Here is a 21191-nt window from a genome sequence, read left to right as displayed (position 1 = left end):
CCCAAGAGTTCAGCGAGTCATTATGGCGGCCACCCGCTTGACGTGTGTTTTTTAGACTGTCTCCTGGAACCTGGAGGGAAAGTCCATGATTTTACAGAGTCAAACAATGGAAAAATGTGGGACTCCACTGCTGCTGCTTGACCACTGACTAAAGTTAACATGGAGTTTAATGAGTTTAATCTCAATGATTTGGCTTGATGTTGTAGATCAAACAGCCAGTTACCAGGGTTAGACCAAGAAGTTGGTCCCTTGTGAAAAAAATCCCAATACCCTGTTTTTTTTAAGCATTCAGCATTGCTGAATACATTTTGGATACTGTATAATAATACTTCAATAGGTTAGACTGGTGGCCAAGATCCCCGCCTGATACCAGATACAGCCTTAATTTGAATGTCTGACCTCTTTCTTTCTTTTTCCTAGTTCCTTTCCAAATATATGTTCTTATGTAAAAAAATAAATAAAAAATAAAAAATAGATACATCTATTTCCACCTTATTATTCTACTTTGTAGTGTAGTAAAAAAAAAAAAAAAAAAAGCCTTTCCAGTTTTCATCCATTACCCTGGTGTACATGATGGCAAATCAGTGTAATTAAAGTTGGCAAAATGCACATCAGTGAGTTTTTGAGTGGGTGTCTCCACTGGAGTGCCATTGAATTATATCGTTGATACTTCCTGCCTGTGGGCTCACTCATTATAGACACACACAGTCACCAACACTTCATTTAATCCAGTTGTAATTTAAAAAGGTCGAATCAACCGCACAAATCTTCACTTTGAAAGCCTACTTTCAAACTACAGGTTTGCACCGGTAACCACCTTATTTATCCCAAGGTCCCAGCTTTAGGTTTGGTAAACTCGGAAAAGTTCTTAAGTCAAAGCATTTTAATAGAAAAACAGCAAGCAAATCTGCTTTAATGTATCACCTTTACTAAACATTCACAGCAACCACTTTTTTTTTTCCAAATTTCAGTTGCTAGTTCATGAGTCAACTTGAGGCATTTTAAATTGACTATTCATGAATATCATGAATTGAGATATTCTTAAAACAAAATCTACTTCTCTGACATTCACTTAATCACAATACTAGAATATTTTTTGCTCTGGCATAACATTCAAATTACCAAACAAACACAATGCACACTATAATAAAATTAATACTTGAAGACAAAATACTTTTGAAAATGTTGTTGCATGATTTTTAACAGAACATTTATCAAAATAGAGAAAACAAGGATTTACTGACACAAAAAACTTTAGAAGAAAGATTAAAAATCAAGAAAAAATGGTTTATAATGTGTTAACACAATATCATTATTTACAAGACAGATTATATTCCGCGTATGTTTACAGGTCAGACAAACACAGATCTGACTTAAAGGAACAAGTACTTTGAAACAGCAGCGACAGTGTAATGTACAAAACTCATGGAATGTTTTTACATTCAAATATGTCCGATCAGTAGTTTTTAGCTGTGTTGCAAAAAGGCTGATGTGTCTGTTTAAGATGACGTCTGTATAATGAATGAGTCCCTCTGAAGTGACTGTTTAGGGAAAAACAAGTTCCCAAACAGGGTTTACACAAAGTCAAGCAGAACAATGAACTACAAAACTACAAGCTAATTCAGAGGGATTATAGTCTGATTATTGTTGTTGTTGTTTTTTTCTAAAAGTGTGAGAACTACAAACAGAATTACTATCACTCACATCGGAGTCAGAAAAGTGCCCTGCCAGTAAGATTCTTGTTTCTGGTAATTTGGGTCAGCTTTCATAATCGTTGCAGAGACTAAAAATGAAGTGACAAGTGATTTAAACTGCACAGTGCAAACAATGGATGTTCAAGGATGTGGCTACTCAAAGTTCAATAAAGTATAAACCTGCTCGGCCGCATTGCACTGACGTGGAACATTCCAAATCTGTCATTCCCAACGTGCACACCACTCAATTGTGGTGTCAGTAATTAGTGCACATCACTATTCATGTCAGTTGAAGTCGTTGTGACAAACAGATTCGAGCCTCTGTTCCGTTCTGGTGATGCAAGCAGTTTGATAAGCTCACACTTGGGCGGAACGCCGAGCGGCTAATGGCTGTGTTTTGAGCTTCTCGCCACCTGGAACCTGTTGTTTTCAGTCGGGGGAACGTTTGCGTGAGGTGTTGAGTTATTTTTTCGAGGCAACTTGGTGGTGATTGGTGGTCTTTTGTGGCTCAGCCGGAATGCTGAAGGCAACAGGGGGTGAATTCTTGGGAGTTTTCTGAGAAGACAACCTGTTACCTGAAAGGTGGCGGGCTACTTCCACACCCTCTCCAGCCTTTCATCTGCGGCAGTGTGCTGACAACCGCCGCGCATCCTGTCTCTGCCCCTGACACATAAACAGTAAAAAGTCCTCCAGAGATAAACATTCGGCTCAGCCGAAAAGATGGACACACCCCAGCCTGGCTTTGTATTCACAGACGGTTAAAAAAAAAAAGTAGTTTGGAAAGGCTTATGCTAAAAATTCTGTGAAATTTCTATAAAAGTCCAGCAAACCTAACATGCTGCCATATCGGCTGAGCCGAAGGGCCTTCCCTGCAGCCACGCAAGCCATTGCGGGCCACTTTGTGAAACCCTTCCATGTGAAGCAGAGGGCCGGCCAAGAGGAAGATGAGGGGTGTTAAGGGACGGAAACAGCTGGTGAGAAAAAGCAGAGGATATTAATCTGAGGGGGAGACAGGATGGCAGGAGAGGCCGTCTAATAAAGCATGGTATTACTGCTGCAAAGGTGTGTGTGTGTGTGTGTGTGTGTGTGTGTGTGTGTGTGTGTGTGTGTGTGTGTGTGTGTGTGTATACATGTCTGTCTGTCTTCCTGGAGGATTACTGGTGAGCTGGTGGGGGTAAAAAAAAAAAAAAAAAGCAGCTGGGTGTCTCTGTCCACGCTGGCTGAGAGCAAACTTGACGCTGTTTTAAGAAATGTTCACATTTCTTTAAAAAAACAAATAGCGGAATATCGCAAGTCTGAGCCATTATTATTCCAGTTCCGACGACAAATCCCACACCAAGCACCTTTCAAGTGCCTTTTTTTTACAGCCACGCAGATGCACCAAAACATGCCTTCACCCCTTTTTTAAGGAGAGGAAAAAAGAAAGAAAATTAGAATAAAGGAAAGCAAACCAAATTTTACTCTGAGCAATTACAGCCCTGGTTAAAAGGCAGAGGCAGAAGATGGGAGGGGAAGCTGGGCGGCATCAGTCGCACAGACAGTAATGACGGCGCCACTGCTGTTTAACAATCAAAGATGGGAGGCGGGGGCTCACAAGGAAGTCTCTCCTTGAAAAATACAGGTGTTTGGTACAATCAAAGCGCAGCTTGCAGAAATGACTGGGTTTGAAGTTGAAAGGGGAGGCAGGAAAGAGGGGGGGGGGGCGCGGTGGTGAGTGAGTGCCTGTGCAAGAGGGAAGAAGAAAAAAAAGTGAGTCAGAAGTCGACTGTGGGCTGGCCTCTCCTCTAGGATTTTGAATAATTAACAAGGATAAGGAAGTTGACTACTAGGTGCTTACTGTTTACTTTGTTTGGATTTTTCTCTGCCTCTGGAGGGGAAGTGGGGCTTTAGCCGGCCTAGCTCTCTGGAGGCTGGTGTGTTGGCAGGAGGATTTGTCTGGGACACCGCTGTGGTTCCCGTGGGACTACAGAGGCGAGGGCCAAGCGGGCAGAGTTCTGCGGAACAGAACCAGAAGCCAAACTGAAGCGGAATTTGAAGCGCAAATCATTTAAAGTTAGCACAGCGGCACTCAAACCCAAGTTCCGAGTTGCAGAGCGACGGCTCACGAGGACCCGGTCTGACCCTGGGAGGCGATGTAACAGGAACTTGCCGCTAACCATCATTAAAAAAAACCAGCAGGCACGGAATGTGTGACATTGTTTCGAACGCACGACAATGTGTTCGGCGACAAAAGGTGTGCAAGTTAAGCCTTCGGTAACAGCTACTGAATGTTATGAGAGAAAAGATTAACACATGTTCTTCATCTTCTATTGTTTGGGTTGATGATGTAATCCCAGGCAAACTGCTGCTCGTATTACTAGTAGCTAGTGGCGTTGATCAGCACGGGACAGAAACAGGTTCTCTGTGTCTTTTTTTTCATGATTCAAATTTTAAAAGACAGTTCAATGGTTGCTCGTGCAGTTGCAGCATGCAGACAGAGGCCTGAGGCCGGTCATCTGGACAACCAGCCACCGTCCTGATTGGCTGTCACCAAATTTAAACTACTCAATGTTGTGGAGTTGTCGATTTTCGAGCTGTAAACAAAAAAAAAACTTTAGTGTGCAGCTGTCAGTTTTATATCTTTCACATGCTGTTGCACAGATGAAAAAATGTTTTTCAAACCCCTGCCTGGGCGTGAGTGTTTTCACCCTTTTTATGGCCGAGGTGCGAACACTGCCAACGCACGTCACATCTCCCAGTACAACAAGATTAACCACAGCGGCCGTCAGGCTCCTCCCTCCGTCTCTCTGCACCAAGGGTGCTTTGACAAACAAGACGCACACGGCCGAGGCAAGACTGGAGAGACGGCACAATGCGGCTCCGACCGTGCCAGAGTCTTCATACATCCAGTGGATGTGGGTCACTTTGTGGCAGAAGACCACCTGGAGACACTCGATGACATTGATCACAGATCAGTCTCACCTTGTTCTGATTGGAAGAGATCCTTTAAACCAAGTTTGAACTGGGAATCGAATATTGTGAACGACATTGTTCCTAAAGTCCTTTCTGACCGTGTGTGACTAACAACGTTTTGGTTTGTTTGTCATCTACAAACACAGCATTTTGCTTTCCTCTCGGGGAAAACAATACAATCCTGCAGCTCACTGGCAGCAGAAATGACACCCTTTCTGCTTCAAGCAGCGGCAAGTAGGCAAACCCAGTCTTGTACGGTTGGGTGTGAACGTCGCCAACCCGTAAAGGTCAAAGGTGCTGCACCGGTAAAAATAGACGGCACAATCATGACACTGAACGTTGCACAATCTTTTTTTTTCTGTTGGATCGACGTCAAGACTGAACACCGGCAGAAGGAGCTTTAAAAACCACAAACATTTTCGTAAGCACACAATAGCAGAATGAAAAAAAAAGATTAAACAAACAATCATTCAACTAGGAACAGACATAGGAAAACAGTCAAACAAGCTACCTAAATACATTTAAACCATTAGGAGAATTTTTAAGCCCCTTGCTTGAAATTGCACTGTAATTAAACGTTATTAGCCGGTGCCCCCCCTTTTTTTGATTGCGCTGCATTGTATGCAAGAGGAAATATGCTTCACTATTAAAGACGTCTGTAAACAATGTTTAGGCGTGGTGTGTGGTCTTCAGCTCAGTGGACCCATCCTGCCAATGTGCGCAAGGACATCAGATGGAGGGGAAAAAATGAAACGTTGCACCTGAATGGATTATAAGCGTCTGTAACAAAAGAAAGAAAGAAAGGAAATTAAAACATTTTGTAAGTTTATATGACGTGTATCAGGTTCCAATTTCTAGTCTGGTTGCCAAATAGCTTTAGGACTTCAAAAAGAAAAACATATTCTCTGACCAGTCCGACAGGTCGACAGTGCGAAGGAAGGAGCGCAGGACTGTACGGAGGCGCTGGCCCAGCAAAGACTTTGATGATCGCCCTGCGGACCGTCATGTAATCAGCTCGAACTCAGCATTCGTAAAGTGCTGCTTCAGAGAAAGAGGAGCAGAAGGGGTAGGAAGTGACTTCCCGCCGGCCTGTCTGTGGTCTGTGTTTGTCAGTCGATTTGAAGCTACTTGGCCGACATGCTGTGACAGGAAAGGAATTAACTCATCCAGCAGACAAAATAAAAGAAAGGAGAAAAAAAGCCCTCAAAGGAAGATGATGTTAAAAACTATTAAAGGTGCGTTGCAGATGCGGCGGCACAGTGGGTCCATCACACTCTAACATGTCGGAGTTAAAGGTGCGAAAGCTCCGAGAAATTCGGCATGTGGCAGGTAGGCTTATACAGTCCAATTACCCCCCACTGCCACCTCCCCCACCCACCTACCCATAAAACTGTTTCTGTGACGGGTTCATTTGCTGAGCAGAATGGGTGTCTGCTTTCTTGCAAGCTAAGATTTCCAGATTTGTGCACTGTGCCTGAGTTTGAGCTCAGGCCAAACCACCTCTAAGGAGTGTCCGCAATCAAAGGATTTCCACGTCTCAACTTTCTGATTCACTGGCCGAGTCACTGCACCGTGTTAAAATGATTTCTGGACATCAACAACCCTGAGGGAGTCGGCTGCTGAGTCCGTGTGCAAGGTTAAATGGCCGGGAGAAAATGGATTTAAAGAGAAAATTAAACATTTACAAATTACTTATTGTCTTATCGTGCAAGAGTGTCTTCATTTACATTTACACTTACAAGGATCAGGAGCAGTAATATGACGGCCGAAGAGACAGCAGCTGAATATAATCAATTTCAGAGTACAAATCAAATCTACTTAAAAATGTTTTTATGGAATAAAAAAAATATATATACATATAAAAAAAAATGTAATCTAAAATCTTACAATTTAAGTGGAGCTTCCAATTAAACATCCAACTGTTTAAAACATATATTCTTCAAATGTATAAAGTGAGAAGTAAAAATTCCACAAATGATCTAAAAAGATTCCAAACTGTTACTGCAGTAAAGTACATCTCCATAATCAACCTGGTGTTGATACTGGAGCTACTGAAGCTGTCTGATCGTCGAAAATGATCTTTGTTATTCTCGAAACATCAAAATTATAGAGTTAAATCCATTTTATCAGTCTTGCTCAAACATCTGCTCCAACATAAAAATCAAAACCTCTAATTTCATTGTTGCAGTTCAATCGTTTGCTGCAGTGTGTAGAACAGCTTCTCTGCCCTTTTAATGTCTCCGTATAGATTGTTCATTCTGTAGTTTATTAAGAAGAGTATAACCAACAATTCTATTAAATCAGATTTTTCAGGATCATGCAATAGATTTTCATTTCTGTTTCTTGTGTATGTATTTGGACATGTTGTGTTGCTCAGTATTAGTCCTTGTGCAGCTGTGATGCAAATATATAGCACAGTTGACACTGTTGACCTGAGGAAGAAAACCAAGCAGCAGCTAATGCATAATTATGAATAAACCAAGACAATAAACTGATTTTAGTCAATACACCAAAAATAGCAATAGGCAACAGCAATACCACAGCAGTTTGAAGCAAACATTGTGGTGTATATTGTGGAAGTGCATTGAGAAAACTTTTTTCCTGATTGGGATTTTTGTTTTTAATTGTTACCTATTGAAACAAGGGCAAGTATGAAGTGAAAAATATGATGGATGAGTGGATTAAGGAGTTGTACAGTAGAGACATTGTCTCCTTCGAATGTGTGTAAAAACAACTTAGCTTAACTTTTTAAATAAAAATACTATTTAACTTCACACCTCTTAATTCATAATAGAATCAAGAAGTGACTCTCTTGATTCAAGAAACATTTATGGCCAACTTCAACCAGCTGCAGAGATAATGTGTGAAACATTTGAAGCTGTTTTGGTGGGCGTAAAGTCTCACAACAGACGCTGCGTCTGGAAAAACTTTGAGTGACGGTTTCCAGTGAAAGCAGTGGGATCGGGTTCAGGGGTCCACTGTCCGACCACCCGGTGTTTGAGGCGCATCCTCACAGCTGCGGACCCCTCCGCACCGCACCGCACCGCATCGTAACGCACCGCACCGTACCGCACCGCATCGTAACGCACCGCACCGCACCGCACCGCACCTCATCTCAGCGCGCCGCACCGCAGCGAACGGTAGCAGTGGGCGGAGCCTGCGCGCCGCCTGCGGGGACTCAAGACGCGCAGCCTATCGAGGAGTTTGTCACTCCTGAGAATGCTGCGCGCCCGTGCGCCCGAACGCAACGCCGTCGTCCCACCTGGAGCCGCGCGAGATGGAGAGAAGCGTCTCAAAGTAAAATGAGGATATTAACTCATTTTTTCCCCACTTGGCACTTTTGCTGAGCAGCGGAGGAAGCGGCAGAACCCCAGCTGAGTGTTTCCGAACCCGCCGTTTTTATTTCCAGAGGAAGGAGAAAAATAACAACAGCAGCAGCAGCAGCAGCAGCAGCAGCAGCAGCAGCGACAACTGGAGCCGCTCGACAGGTAACTCGGCTCGGCTCGGCTCTCACTTCGCCTCAGTCTAATCCAAGTTACTCCACTTTTCATTTACCAAAAACCTGGAGCCACGTCCTGCGATTCGGGCTTACAGGTCCGCGCATGGGACGTCGAGGCCGGCGAATCAAGAGAGAAATGAGAGTAAATGAAGCGCCGACGAGCTGATCATGATGTGCGACGCAGGTTTCAATCAGGGACTCCAGTAGAACAACAGCAGACTGAGGATTGAGCTAGACGCCTTCACCCCAGGTTATACACACATTGACAAAAGCGAATATTAAAACGACATTGTGACACGTTTAATTGGAATGCTTACTGTAGACCAAGTCCAGCTTCAGGCTGTGTGGGTAGTTTTGCTGCAACTATATTCAGCACACTGCTCTGGGTTTAGTTTCAGCGTTGTTTCAATCACTAAATCCTTTTTCTGTGTGTCAAAGTTTAAACATGTATATCTGAGTGAGTGACATCACAGATTTTAGAATGTGCCATTTTTATTTATCCACAGGAATCAAATGAAGTCACTTTTAAAAATGGTTTACGTCTGAGAGTAAGAGCTGCTCCTTTTAAATTCACTAACAATATCTAATTCAGAATAAATGTTTGACTAAGATATAATTGCAATATATTTACAATTTCAAGAATATATCTGAGGTATGTGCCAGCAAAAAAGAAATTCATATTTTAACATTCAGATAATATAATATAATTTTATTTTAGTTGCATTAGAGGCCGACAGCATTAGTGGAGTCATGAAGTTGTGTGCTCAGCAAAGGTTTTTCCCTAAAATGGTTTACAACTGAATCGTACCAATAAATCAGAATTCAAAATTCTACAATGAGTATCTTAAATTTCTAAATTTTAATATGAAGGATTTTTCCTGTGATCTTAACTTTTTAAAAAAGCATTTACAAGTACCAAGAGTACAGTGTACTTACGGTATTAATTTAGAAAAAAAAACACAAAACCGCTTTCAATTATTACAAGTGATGACGGAGATTTAATGAAATACAGTCAGGGTGTGTTGCTCAGAAATGATATTAACTATATGTTGAGAGGAAAATAATATGAAAGCCGCAAAAGTTAAATGAAAGTACAAAAGTAAAATTAATTTCACATAAGTGCAACAGAGTAAATGTACTTGCAGACTTTCTACCAATGTAAAAGGCTGAAGGTCAAACCAACGAGTGATCAGGGCCGCAGTTTTCACTTTTACAGACATAAAGAGAAAAATCATCAAGTCATTAAATTTGGGTTGAGAATGGCGCACACTCGTGAGAGGGACTGCGGTTTGTTTGCGAGAAGTGCTGCACATCCAGCAGCAGGGGGAGGTGAAGGTGGAAAACATGCTGCTGACTGATGGATGTGTAGGTGAAGACAGCAGCTCCTGCAGCCTCGAACTTGGAACGCTGGGTTGCACCGTGCCCCATTAAAAAACAGAGCAGCGATGCTGCAGGAGCATGATGACGCAGCGGGAGTATAAATCATAGTTCTACGGGCGCCGATAAATCACTGAGGACGTAAAGCTGTCATCTGTATCTAAACCATCTCACCTGTCGCACGCTTACATTTCAGCTGGATTGCGTGTTTCTCCAGCATTGATTCAATTACAAATTGTGACTTTGATTCTTTAATATTATGGCATTTGTGTACTTGATGTATATATATATATGTATATAAATATACATATATATATATATATACATACAGTCAGCCAAAAATAACGTATCCACACTTCAGGAAAAGAAAAAACTTGCTTAAATGTTTAATTTGTTCTTGATACTAGTGCCAGTACTAGATACGTCTTTCGAAGTTTGATCAAATTACGGTAACACTGTGTACTGTTGTACGATGTTTTCCCAACAGATGGCATTACCCTCATGAATGGAGCATCAACAAGTGCTGAGGTAACAAACGTTACCCAAGCAGTAGTTCACTGCACACATACTGTAAATGTCTGGAGGCCAATGGCCACTTTGAGCACCTCTTATAATTAGAGGCCATAGATGATTAGTTTCATGACGTCTGAATAAATTTGGTATTGAAATATTGATGAATGAAATTTTTTTCTTTTCCTGATGTTTGCATAAATTATTTTTGGCGGACTCTGAAGTATATATACATACAGTGTTTTTTTAAACAATTTTTTTGCTAAAACCAAATAATCACTCGTCGTTGTTGGGAGCCCAAAAATGAGGGCGGGAAGATTTCCTGAGTTTGAAGCTCGCTGCGGTTCCTTCTTCAAACAACTCGACCTCGACCCCGCGCAAAGTGATGTGTTCCTCCCCACCCACCTGGTCGGCCACGCAGGGGTGAAAACAAACTAAGAAGCTAACTGCTACTCCAGATGCCCCCCAACCATCCCCCTCTTCCGCCGTTCGCTCGGGCCGTCCGCCGTGGAGAGTTGAGTTTGCGTAAAACGAGACAGTCTGAGATGAAAGATAAACAGAATGAGGGTGACGCAAGACAGTTTTTTGCAGATTAGCGGCCTGGGAGAGGAGCCGGAGAGGAGAACGGGCTTAAGTGTCGGGTTCCCGAAACAGAAGCTGCGTATTACACGCATGTGGAGGAGAGGAACGCCGGGTTCCTGGAGCCGAGCTGCTGCCACGTTCGAGGCCGCAGAGGTCCCAGGAGGGACGGAGGGGGTGGTGGTGGTGGGGAGGGGTGGGGGGGTCCGCTGCCTCCTCTTGGTGCCTCTTGCCAGTGGCTTGTAAAGCTTGAGGGGTGTGGGGGGCTGTGCTGGGTCTTGGTTGGGGCAGGTTTTACGACCCCCCCCCAGCTCTGTCATTGCTGTGTACCATCCTCCTCCTCCTCCTCCTCCCCCTCCATCTTCTCTCGTTCCCCTCTAGGGTCCCCCACCCCCCACCTCCTCACCCTCCCATATGCCAGCTGTTTCCCCTGGGAAGTTGTCAGGGCTCCCAGCGCTTTGGCAGCCGCAGCGAGGGTGCTCGACAGCCTCCGCCGCGTGTTTACGGTCCCGTCAGCGAGAGCCGGAGTTGAAGAAGGACCCGTCCCACCGCGCTGCGCCGAGTCTGAGTGCGCATTCCCCAGAAATTACACAGCGGCTGCGGGCTCGGGGCATAAATCAGCTTGACCTTTAACACCAGACCTTTCATTTGGGGATTCCAAACTAATTGCTTTACGATTTCATTCAGACTGGAAGGCGTATACGTGAGCGTGGTCCGACTGAAGCGCCGCACATGCAGGGGGTCGACGTGGAACCGTGTCGCTTCGTGCTTTCGTACCCGCTTGACTCGACAACAGTGTTGGCGAGTAATCTATTGCTAATCCACTACTGTAATTAAAATACTTTATTAGTAACAGAGTAATGCAACAGGATTACTCTGTCAAAACTGGTAATTATATCATACTTACTTTATCAAGTATCGATTCCATTACTTTTGTGAAATTGTTTTCAAGCTAAAAATGTTTCATTATCCACAAAATGTTTAGAAAAACAACAGCAAACAAGGATGTCACAGATTGATGATGCAGCCGTGCATGCAACGTCATTGATATGCGATGACGCACCAAAACAAGCATGGCGGCGGCAAAAGAAAAAAACAGCAATTGCATTCGTAGCTGGAAATACAAACATTATTTTGAGTTCATCTCGTCTAAATGAAAGAATATTGTGGTTCGTTGTACGAACAAGACGTTCTCAAATCTTTTTTGAACGAAAGTAATTAGTAATTGATTACTTATGAAACAAAGTAGTCAAAGTAGTAATTAGATTACTTTTTAAGGAGTAATCAGTAGTTGGATTACTTTTATGGAGTAATCCCAACAACCCTGCTCGACAGGCTGACACCACGCTTCTTTTTTTTTTTTCCCTGGGCAAGTGCGTGCGCAAACGTTGGCGATGCGTCACGCCCGTGCGCACGGCGGCGGCAGCGGCAGCGGCAGCAGCAGCAGCAGCAGCAGCAGCAGCAGATCACATCATCACCTTTAACGCTTTGCACCGCTTTACTGTTTCCTCTCTCAGAGATAATTGCAGACGTCGCAGGATGGGGGAGTGGTGGAAGTCGGCGAGAATGTTTGGGGCTGGGACGTGTTCGGAGCCAGGCACCAGTCGCGCAGGATGCTCGCCACCCAGTCATAAATTCCCAGGTTTTTAACGAGCTCAGCGTCGCCTGGCGGATAGTGTGTGTGTGCGTGCGTGTGCACGCGCGCCAGCCGGTGGACATACCTGGCGGGGCGAGCTCGGAACGGCATCCAGTCGCCATAGCGTGCGGCCGTAATTACAGACGTGAAGGGAGTTTGTGTTATTGTTGGACACTCATTCTCTCAGGCTCTCTTAAAGACAAAACAGAAACAAACAAAAAAACAACTGTTGATGCTTCCTGTGCTCGCTGGTGTGTCATAGGCGGGGTGGGTTTTTTTTTGTGGTTTTTTTTACGGGGCTCCTTCTGCACATTGCCTGGAGGGCTGTTGTTGTAAATCACGTGTGATTTGTTAAGGAGGAGAAGAAGAAGAAGAAGAAGGGGTTGGGGGGGGGGGGGTGGCAGGTTCTCCTGTCTGCTGGATCTCATCTCCACTAACCTCAGAGACGTACAAATAGAGTTTGGCCTGCAGCCATACCTCCCTTGAACCTCTTCCTCCACCAAACTGCCTCCCCTTGTCAACACTCCCCCCCCCCCCCAGTGCAGCGCCTCTGCACTGGGCTGGTAATGCTGTTTTCATTGCTCTTGTCTTTGACTGTCCTCCACACGGGAAGTACCTGGCAGCAGATGGATACGTCGGCGGGCTTCTGCCTGGACACGTCGGCCTCCCTTCAACCCCCCCTGCCCCCCTCCCCGCTCCCTCCCACTCCGGCTCCACGGCCACGCAAGGCTGAGAGCAGCGCTATCCGGTGGGGGTGGGGGGTGGGGGGTGGGGTGTGCTGCTGTAGCCGGGTTAGGTGTGTGTGTGTGTGTGAGGGGGGATTTTTTGGCAACAGAGGGTCTGCGCTTGTGATGTGCAGAAATGTCAGATCAGTGATTCAAAGTGACCTCAGGAACTTCAAAGTCACCGCCTGTGGCTTGTTGAGTAGGGGGGAGGGGGACAGCAAGACTAACACTTCCTCCATCCTTTTTGTCTCTGCAGGTTTTCCCCACCTCCCCACCACCACCTCCACCATGTGGTAATCATCTGCAAAGCAACCGTTCAAATACAGTGACCGACGCTCAGAGCGGCCGACCGCAACCGACTGAACGTCCCGCACCTGCGCCCTGCGCCAGACATGGCCCACCCCTATGAGCCCTGGTTACGGACAGCACCACCTAGTGGCGGCGCCGAAGACATGAACATCCCCACCTGGTGGGACCTGCACAGGGAGGTGCAGCCGGGCAGTTGGATCGACCTGCAGGCGGGGCAGGGCGTGGGCCTCCAGTCGGTCAGCCCCGGCGGCTCCATGGGGCTGCAGTCCTCGCTGGGGCCCTACGGCTCGGACCCCCAGCTGTGCCCGCTGCCGCCGGCCCAGCACGCCCCTGCCTCGCACTCGTCGCACCTCTTCCCCCAGGACGGCTTCAAGATGGAGCCGCTCGGGCCCGAGATGCTGCAGCAGGAACAGTTCTCAATGGAGGAGCCGCAGGAGAACGTGGCGTCCGCCCGGCCCAAACCCCAGCGCCGCTCCTCGTCCCGGGGCGCCAGCCAGGCGATGTGCCGCTGCCCCAACTGCGTGCACGCTGAGCAGCTGGGCCAGAGCGCCGACGACGCACGGCGCAAGCACATGCACAACTGCCACATCCCCGGCTGTGGCAAGGCCTACGCCAAGACGTCGCACCTGAAGGCGCACCTGCGCTGGCACAGCGGCGACCGGCCCTTCGTCTGCAACTGGCTCTTCTGCGGCAAGAGGTTCACGCGCTCCGACGAACTGCAGCGCCACCTGCAGACGCACACGGGCACCAAAAAGTTCAGCTGCGCGCTGTGCCCCCGCGTGTTCATGCGCAACGACCACCTGGCCAAGCACATGCGCACGCACGAGTCGCCGCCGGGACACGGCGAGGAGAGGCTGAACGGCGGCGATGGGAGGCTGGTGGAGAAGGGCTTCGACGGGGCCACGCCCCCCCAGTCGGCCTCCGGCGTGTCCGCGTCGGACGCCGCTGAGCCCCCGATGAAGCTCAAGTGCGAGACGGACCCCTCGGTGTCCAGCGTGACGGGGCAATCTGGCTAAACGTCAGCGCTTTCAGAGAAAACCGCTGGCAGGTGTTTTCCCCCCTCTGTGCGTCACGGAGGCGTCTTAGTTTTAACGATAGAATAGAGAATAGAGCAACAATAAACCAAAAGAACAAACCGCTGGATAGAAAAGGAAAGTGTTGTTGAAAAGGTCCTGTGTTTTTAGCATCAGGCCTGGACCGTTTGATGAACACAGAAAAAGATCTGATCTGATTCTGTACAGAGAACTTTCCTATGTTTACGAATTTGAAATGAGCGGTTAAGGAGGCAGCTGAGCTGAAAAAAAAAGAAAAAAAGAAAAAAAAGCACACTCTGTGCCGAACTCGCCCCCACTGCTGAGAGAGCCATTAGCACCAGGAAAAACCAAAAGACTGGGATGAGACGAGCTGAAGATGCCTTGTTTACTTGTTTACAATGAAACAGATCAGATGTTTTACTGGAAGAGATGGAGGCGTGTCCGTCTCCGACGCGTCTTAATTGAGGCATTTCAAAGGCTGCGTGCTTTTGAACAGAGGAAGACTGTCATTGTGTGCGTGTGTGTGTGCGCGCGTGCGTGTGTGTGTGTGTGTGTGTGTGTGTGTATGTGTGTGTGTGTGTGTGTGTGTGTGCGAATTTGCGTACGTGTATGTGGGTAGCCTACTGTGCAAGTTGCAACAAGACACTGGAATATAACACAGCATTTTTCTAATTTCAAAAATGCCAGTAGACATCTGACTGGTTGACAGTTAATGCCACAACCACTGGGCGTGTGTGCACGCACGAGTAATTAAAGGTTGAGAGAAAAAAAAAAAGCAACTGGAAGTACAACAGTCAGTAATGCAATTGCAGCATTTTCTAATGTTTATGTAATAGTGGGATAATTATATTACATAATATGTTCGAGTATAATATAAAAAAACTGGATTTTTATGCACTACAAAAGCTATTTACCAAAAAAAAAAAAACACGGTGCGTCACGTTCACTGTCACGTATCTTGATGGGAGAACGCACCACTGAGAGTCGTGAATGGCGATTAAGTGGGCGAATGTGAACGCAGGTAACAGATGGAAAGAAGTGAAGCAAACACAATAGAGCAGCGAGGCAAAAGAACGAAAGATGACGCTGAGCGACGTGGTTCTTTAAAGTGGGCACAGACAGCGAGAGCTGCCTGATCAAATAAGGGGCATGTTAGGCTGAATTTATATTTCACTGAGTGTGATTCACAGATCCTCTGTGTCAACACCAACAGGCGGCTGCTGCTGTGAAATCAAATCACCACAGTTTCACTCCAGCGGCCACTCAAGATTTTAACCTGCGCAAATTCATATTTTCATAACAATGATGAATCAGCCCAGTAGCTCCCGTCAGCTCAGGTAAATACACAGTGCTTTGGTGTGTTTGAGCTCCTTGTTTTTGTTTCCTGAAGAACTGCAGTCTTTTTTACTTCAGTCTCATGGCTCACATGAAGCCCATTCCCGGCAGCTGGAAGCTGTTTTTCAGCAAACAGGCTCCAATAAACCCACTTCAGGCTGATTCAGGAGCAGGAAAGTAAACAGAAAGAAAAACGGAGGAGCACAAGAGGCAGATTGTTCCCCCTTCTGGAATCAGTAGGAACCAAAACATGCAAGAGAACGACTATAGTAACAATTATCAGGCGGCCAAAATCAAGAGTCTCAGTGAAAGCTAGATTCATTGTGGATAATAGATACTGACTCTCTCTCTCACACACACACACACACACACACACACACACACACACACACACACACACACACACACACACACACACACACACACACATTAAAGTAATTTAGTTTTAGCTTCTAAGGTGGCTTTACATAACACTTTCTCTTCAATGTCATCAGCTTGATGAAAATTTGCATGTCTGATCAAGCTAGAGTCCCAATGATTAACCAAGTATGCAGCATGGGCTGTAATTAGCAGTTTTTTGGTGTGTCTGCACTTTTTCCACTGACACCAAGAAATCATTCCATAAAACTCTGCACCTTTGAAAAGACGTGTGATTTTAGGATCATCTGCAGAGAACAACCTCTGGAAAATTAGGAGATGAAAAGCAGGAAAACACGTGCATTAGACTTATTTAGGTGACTTGCTTTTAAAAGTTCAGTTTTGTTATCAATTGTATGTGATCAATAGTTCTGTAGAAAGCGGAGTGAGTCGTTTTACGGTGAAAAACACTAATAGGATGTAAAATGCCAGACATAGGCTGAGAATTTAGGGAGCTTGCCTTATTGGAGGAAAATAATTGCTGTACTTTTTGTATAGAAGATAATAATTTGAAAATATGAACTACAAGTCAATTATCATGTACTGACTATTATTATTTTGTTAATGTCATAGATAACCTTTGTGCCTGGTCAGTAGAACAAGATGTACAATTTTTTTATTGTTAAAAAAAAGTGTGGTTGCTGTAGTAAATGTTTTAGTTGATTGTAAGGATATAAGTTCTAAAACATTTAATAAATTAAGTAACTTGTATTTAATCTGCTATTGTCCTTTATAAAATAAAAAAATACTATATCCTATGTCCATGTTTGTGTTTGAAAGCTCATTTTCTCTCTTAGATCAATATCGTTCTTGGATAAATAACGTATTTTGTTAGTATTAGTAATTATGGTCTACTAGAATAGGAATAGTAAATGGTATAGTAAGCGAAACAAAAAAAATATTCAATAAAACTACTACTGCTACGCCTACTACTACAACAACAACTACTACTACTACTACTACTACTACTACGAAGAATGTTTCTGTTTATTGTGAATGGTCACAATTTCTCAGCGATAAATTCAACAATAAACTGGGTCCTGCCTCTGATATCATGTGAAGAGCATTATTTTGACAAATCCAACCAGTCATAGTCGCATAGTTACATTTAGGAACCCTGCGTTAAGAGGTATCTATTATGATAATAAAGGCTGAACCATTTATAAAGACAGTTCGTCGATCCAACCACCAATTCGACTCAACGATTTTATTAACTGTGCCCGGCACCTCTTTTTCCCCCTTTTCTTCTTATTTTTTATTTTAATTTTATTTTTTATACGCGACTACTCCGTTCGCCACCTTAACAGAAAGGATGTAGTCGCAGGACGGGTACTTGAACTCGTCATACGCACGAACCGGAAAGAGAATCATACAAACAGGAAGTACATCAATACCTTTAAGACTCGGTCGCCTTTTCCGTGAGCTAGCCGAGCTAGCCCACCATCAGTCCTTTTTGGATAGTTCAAGAGACTTACTGTCTAAATTCACTTCTTGTTGTGGTAAAATCAAGAGTCTGTGAAGATGGGGGGCGGTGATCTGGTAAGTCAAAGCTATTTTGTGCGGAACACGGTCGATCTCTGAAGTCTGAAAACAGTCGAGATCATTGGCAAGGCCATTTTCACAGGCTATTTCAACTCTTTTATTCCGGTGTTTACTACAGGTCCATATGGCGAGACTATAATGTTAATGTGTGTGTATGTATGTGTGGTGGTGTTGTTGTTTTAAACTGAAGAGTATGAAGCAGTGGCGATATAAACGTTTATGGCTAAATACTCTTCCATTAGTTGTGGGTCAAGTAAATGGACCCATTTTCGCTCCGTGGTTGTCACCTGAGTATTACTAAAGTTAACACAGATGACTACTGGCGCCTAAAATGTTGTTGCTGACACCAAATGACAAATATTTTCCCCCTTGCCAGAACCTTAAAAAGAGCTGGCATCCCCAGACTATGAAAAACATTGAACGGGTCTGGAAAGCCGAACAAAAATATGAAGCAGAACGGAAGAAGATCGAGGAGCTGCAGAAAGAGCTGAAGGACGAACGAAGTCGAGAAGAGATGACGAGATATGCAGAAGAAACGGGTGCTATAAAGTCAGTTCTACGACACATTCAATTTGCATTTGTGTGAGTTGAAACAAAAAAGGAGCATCTAAGAGCTGTTGTTTTTTTTTTTTATCTGTGCTGATGCTCACAGAAAGAGAGACGATCGCCTGGACTGGATGTACCAGGGTGCAGCTGGACAGGTGTCCAGGGATGAGTACCTGATGGGACGTACCATTGACAAGCAGATCACTGACCAGTATGCAGAGCCTGAGAGCGGTCCTTCAGCTGAGACTGGCCTCCTGCCCGGCTCCATCTTCAACCCTGCCACTCCCGCCTCCAACCTTGACCTGGCTGCCAAGATCAGAGAAGACCCTCTGTTTGAAATCAGGTGAGTTTGTCCGTTTCCCCTGTGATTTCTCTGAAAAGCTGCCGAAAGTCACACCATTAACATTGTGTTTTTTATTTTATTTACAGGAAACGCGAGGAAGAAAAGAAGAGAGAAGTCTTGACTAATCCAGTGAAGATGAAGAAAATCAAAGAAATGGTAAAACTGCTTTGAATGGGATTGAATTGTCTTTTCTTTCACTTGTACTGTGTTGTAACTTTGGTGGGTTTCGTCACAGCTGCGCCAGAATCTTGACAAGAAGGACAAGAAAAAGAAGAGGAAGAAGGACAAGAAGGACAGGAAGGGTGACAAGGAGAAGAAAAAGGAGAAAAAGCACAAGAGAAGGAGTTCAAGTTCAGAAGAGGAAGATGGCAAAAAACACAGGTCTGGTATTCGAATAGGAAATAATTAGAGCAGGCAGTGTGATGTAAATACTATTTGTGACTGATGTCTAAAATCAGCAACAATTGGCAAGCAAGATTCGCAATAACTTATCAACTTTAGAGTGATGATTTCAACATTATATTTGCATTTCATTAACTTGTAACATTGACTTTAGCAGCCCCGTCAGTGTCTTATCACTCCTGGCTGGTCTCACATAAGACTATAAAACTTTGGTTCTCTCATGAAAACACAACTGTCTCATTATTTGCTTGGCTGCTGAAGTTCTTATGAGAGGGCGCTTGACAGCCACAGCTATTTGGTCCTGTGGCAGGCCAGCAGTGGGCGCTGTGTCAACAGCAGGGATGCAGTTTTCTCTGTTCTGCTTTTAAAAACTAGAAAACAACATAATGTTGCCTTTATGTGTTTTAACTTCCTTTGATTTATGTTTTAGGTCACGTTCCCATGATAAAAGAGACACCACATCTAGTTCTCATCGTGTCCCAGGCTATGGCCTTCAGGTCTGAGAGCATCCAATCCATTGTCTTCCTTTGGGTTGAAGTATTAACCAAGTCTTGGGCAAACTGGAACCATTTTGGTCTAAATATTTCAATCTGCTCTTCCTCAGCTCCCTACTGGCAGACATCACCAGTTCACAGCTCCCTCCAACCACACAGGACGCCAGGAGAGAAGCCGCTCACGGTCGCCTCACAGAAACAGGGAGAGTCACTCCCACTCTGCCTCCTCACACCGAGAGGACAGGAAGCAGAAAGCTGCCACGCCTCCAAAAGAGCGCTACCAGAGACAGAGGCACTACGTGTCCAAGTAAGAAGTCGCAGAAGTAGTCATTTGCTCATGTATTTAGAGACCTGCGACCGTTATCACTCATACCTGACGTGTCGCGTTTTGTCTGATGTGTGTAGGAAGCTCTCTGCAGAGGAACTGGAGCGTAAGAGGCAGGAGATGATGGACGAGGCCATGCAGAGGGAGGAGGACAGGGAGAACAACGTGAAGAGATACAAGAGGCAAGACGAGCAGGAGAGGCAGAGGGAGCAGAACGGAAAGCGCGAGCGGAACGCTGGCTTCATTCAGTAAGTTGCACCTTTTTTCAAAATGCAACTCAGTTTTTTTTCTCTCAAAATGTTACTTTTGAAATCCTTTTTATGAACTTAATGTGACTCAATAACTCTCACCTTTATTTCTCCAGTGAAATGAAGCTGGACAGCGCTGCCACGTCTTCCTTAGAGGACAGAGTGAAAAGAAACATCTACTCCATCCAGAGGACTGCGGCCTCCCTGGACAACTTCATGAAGAGATGAAGACACTCTCATCATTTGCACGGACTGACCTGGCAGAAATGGCTCGGCGAGAGCGTGCCAACCATTTCTTTCTGTGTGGCTGTGATCGTAATGAGGCCGATGTTTTTTGTTGAGATGGAGTCTTCAAATCCAGACTGAACCAGTATGAGTTTAAACAGGGATTATGTATCTCCATTCCTAAACATGACCTTTATTTTGAGAAGTATTTTTCAAATAATGGCAAGGCAACTTCTTTTTCATTTAAATGCAAGAGGTTCACTTTGACGGTTTATATTTCATCCTATCTCAACTTTGTACAGTAAATAGTAATTGTTGTTTAAAGTATATTAAGTATAATAGGACCCTCTTTTAGATTCAAATATTTTACTTGTATATTTGTAACTGTTGGATTAAAAACAGATTTTCAGGATTTCATTGTTTTGTTTTTCCACTCTCGAGCAACATTTTTAGCTCATACAGATAATAAATATAATGTGAAGGCACATTTTTATTCTAACCAAATGTTTTTACATATTTGAGGATACATTCTACTTTGAGGATTTTGAAAGGTGGTCTTAAATTGATTACTGTTTTTTTTTTTTTTTTTTTTTTTAAAGATATATTTATGACTTTCCAAGTTCAGTAACAAACACAACCACGAGAGATTTCACAGCAACTATGTTTAGTTTTTAGTTCAGCTAACTCTGAGGAACTCCCAATAAATAGGTTTGAGTGACTTTTAAATTGATTTAAATGTGAGGACGCCGTCAGGAGCTGGTCCGTTTAGGTTAGCTGTTTAAATATTTGTCAACGCATTAAAATGCGCGAAATCAATCTCGTGTTGCTCCACAGTGAAATTAAAAAACATTTGGAACGCGAGGTTGTTGCACACCTACCTGCTAGCCTTCCCCTCAGGGGAACACTACCGCAGGCAATTGGGAGAATCGTTTTATTTTCGCTTCAGCACGTCTCATACAAACTATGCTCGAGCCGGTGGACCGGATTCACTTCCTCCAA

The 21191-nt window shown here is 44.5% G+C and overlaps 2 protein-coding genes and 1 long non-coding RNA gene across 3 annotated transcripts; 2 read left to right on the top strand and 1 right to left on the bottom strand.

Moving 5' to 3' along the window:
* Positions 1 to 2935: 2935 nt before the first annotated feature.
* On the bottom strand, positions 2936 to 21177 carry LOC142894814 (uncharacterized). The gene is made up of 3 exons (XR_012928045.1): positions 21071 to 21177; positions 18365 to 18461; positions 2936 to 3713 (listed from the first exon to the last, which is right to left on the bottom strand). It is a non-coding gene; the product is annotated as an uncharacterized LOC142894814 (long non-coding RNA).
* On the top strand, positions 13215 to 16827 carry sp6 (Sp6 transcription factor). The gene has a single exon (XM_076035622.1). The coding sequence runs from the start codon at positions 13365 to 13367 to the stop codon at positions 14295 to 14297; it is 933 nt and encodes a 310-aa protein (XP_075891737.1). The 5' UTR covers positions 13215 to 13364; the 3' UTR covers positions 14298 to 16827.
* Positions 17439 to 20604, top strand: cwc25 (CWC25 spliceosome associated protein). Its single transcript, XM_076035620.1, has 9 exons — positions 17439 to 17606; positions 17986 to 18158; positions 18262 to 18498; positions 18585 to 18654; positions 18734 to 18879; positions 19331 to 19397; positions 19505 to 19701; positions 19800 to 19967; positions 20084 to 20604. Exons 1-9 carry the CDS (start codon positions 17589 to 17591, stop codon positions 20193 to 20195), a joined length of 1188 nt encoding a protein of 395 aa, XP_075891735.1. The 5' UTR covers positions 17439 to 17588; the 3' UTR covers positions 20196 to 20604.
* Positions 21178 to 21191: the final 14 nt, after the last annotated feature.

The sequence above is a fragment of the Nelusetta ayraudi genome, unplaced genomic scaffold, assembly GCF_046127955.1.
Source record: "Nelusetta ayraudi isolate G7.1 ecotype Tasmania unplaced genomic scaffold, CSIRO-AGI_Nayr_v1 ptg000004l, whole genome shotgun sequence".
NCBI classification, from domain to species: Eukaryota; Metazoa; Chordata; class Actinopteri; order Tetraodontiformes; family Monacanthidae; genus Nelusetta; species Nelusetta ayraudi.
The sequence above is the reverse complement of the archived record's forward strand: the minus strand, read 5'-3'. Positions and strand labels throughout refer to the sequence as shown.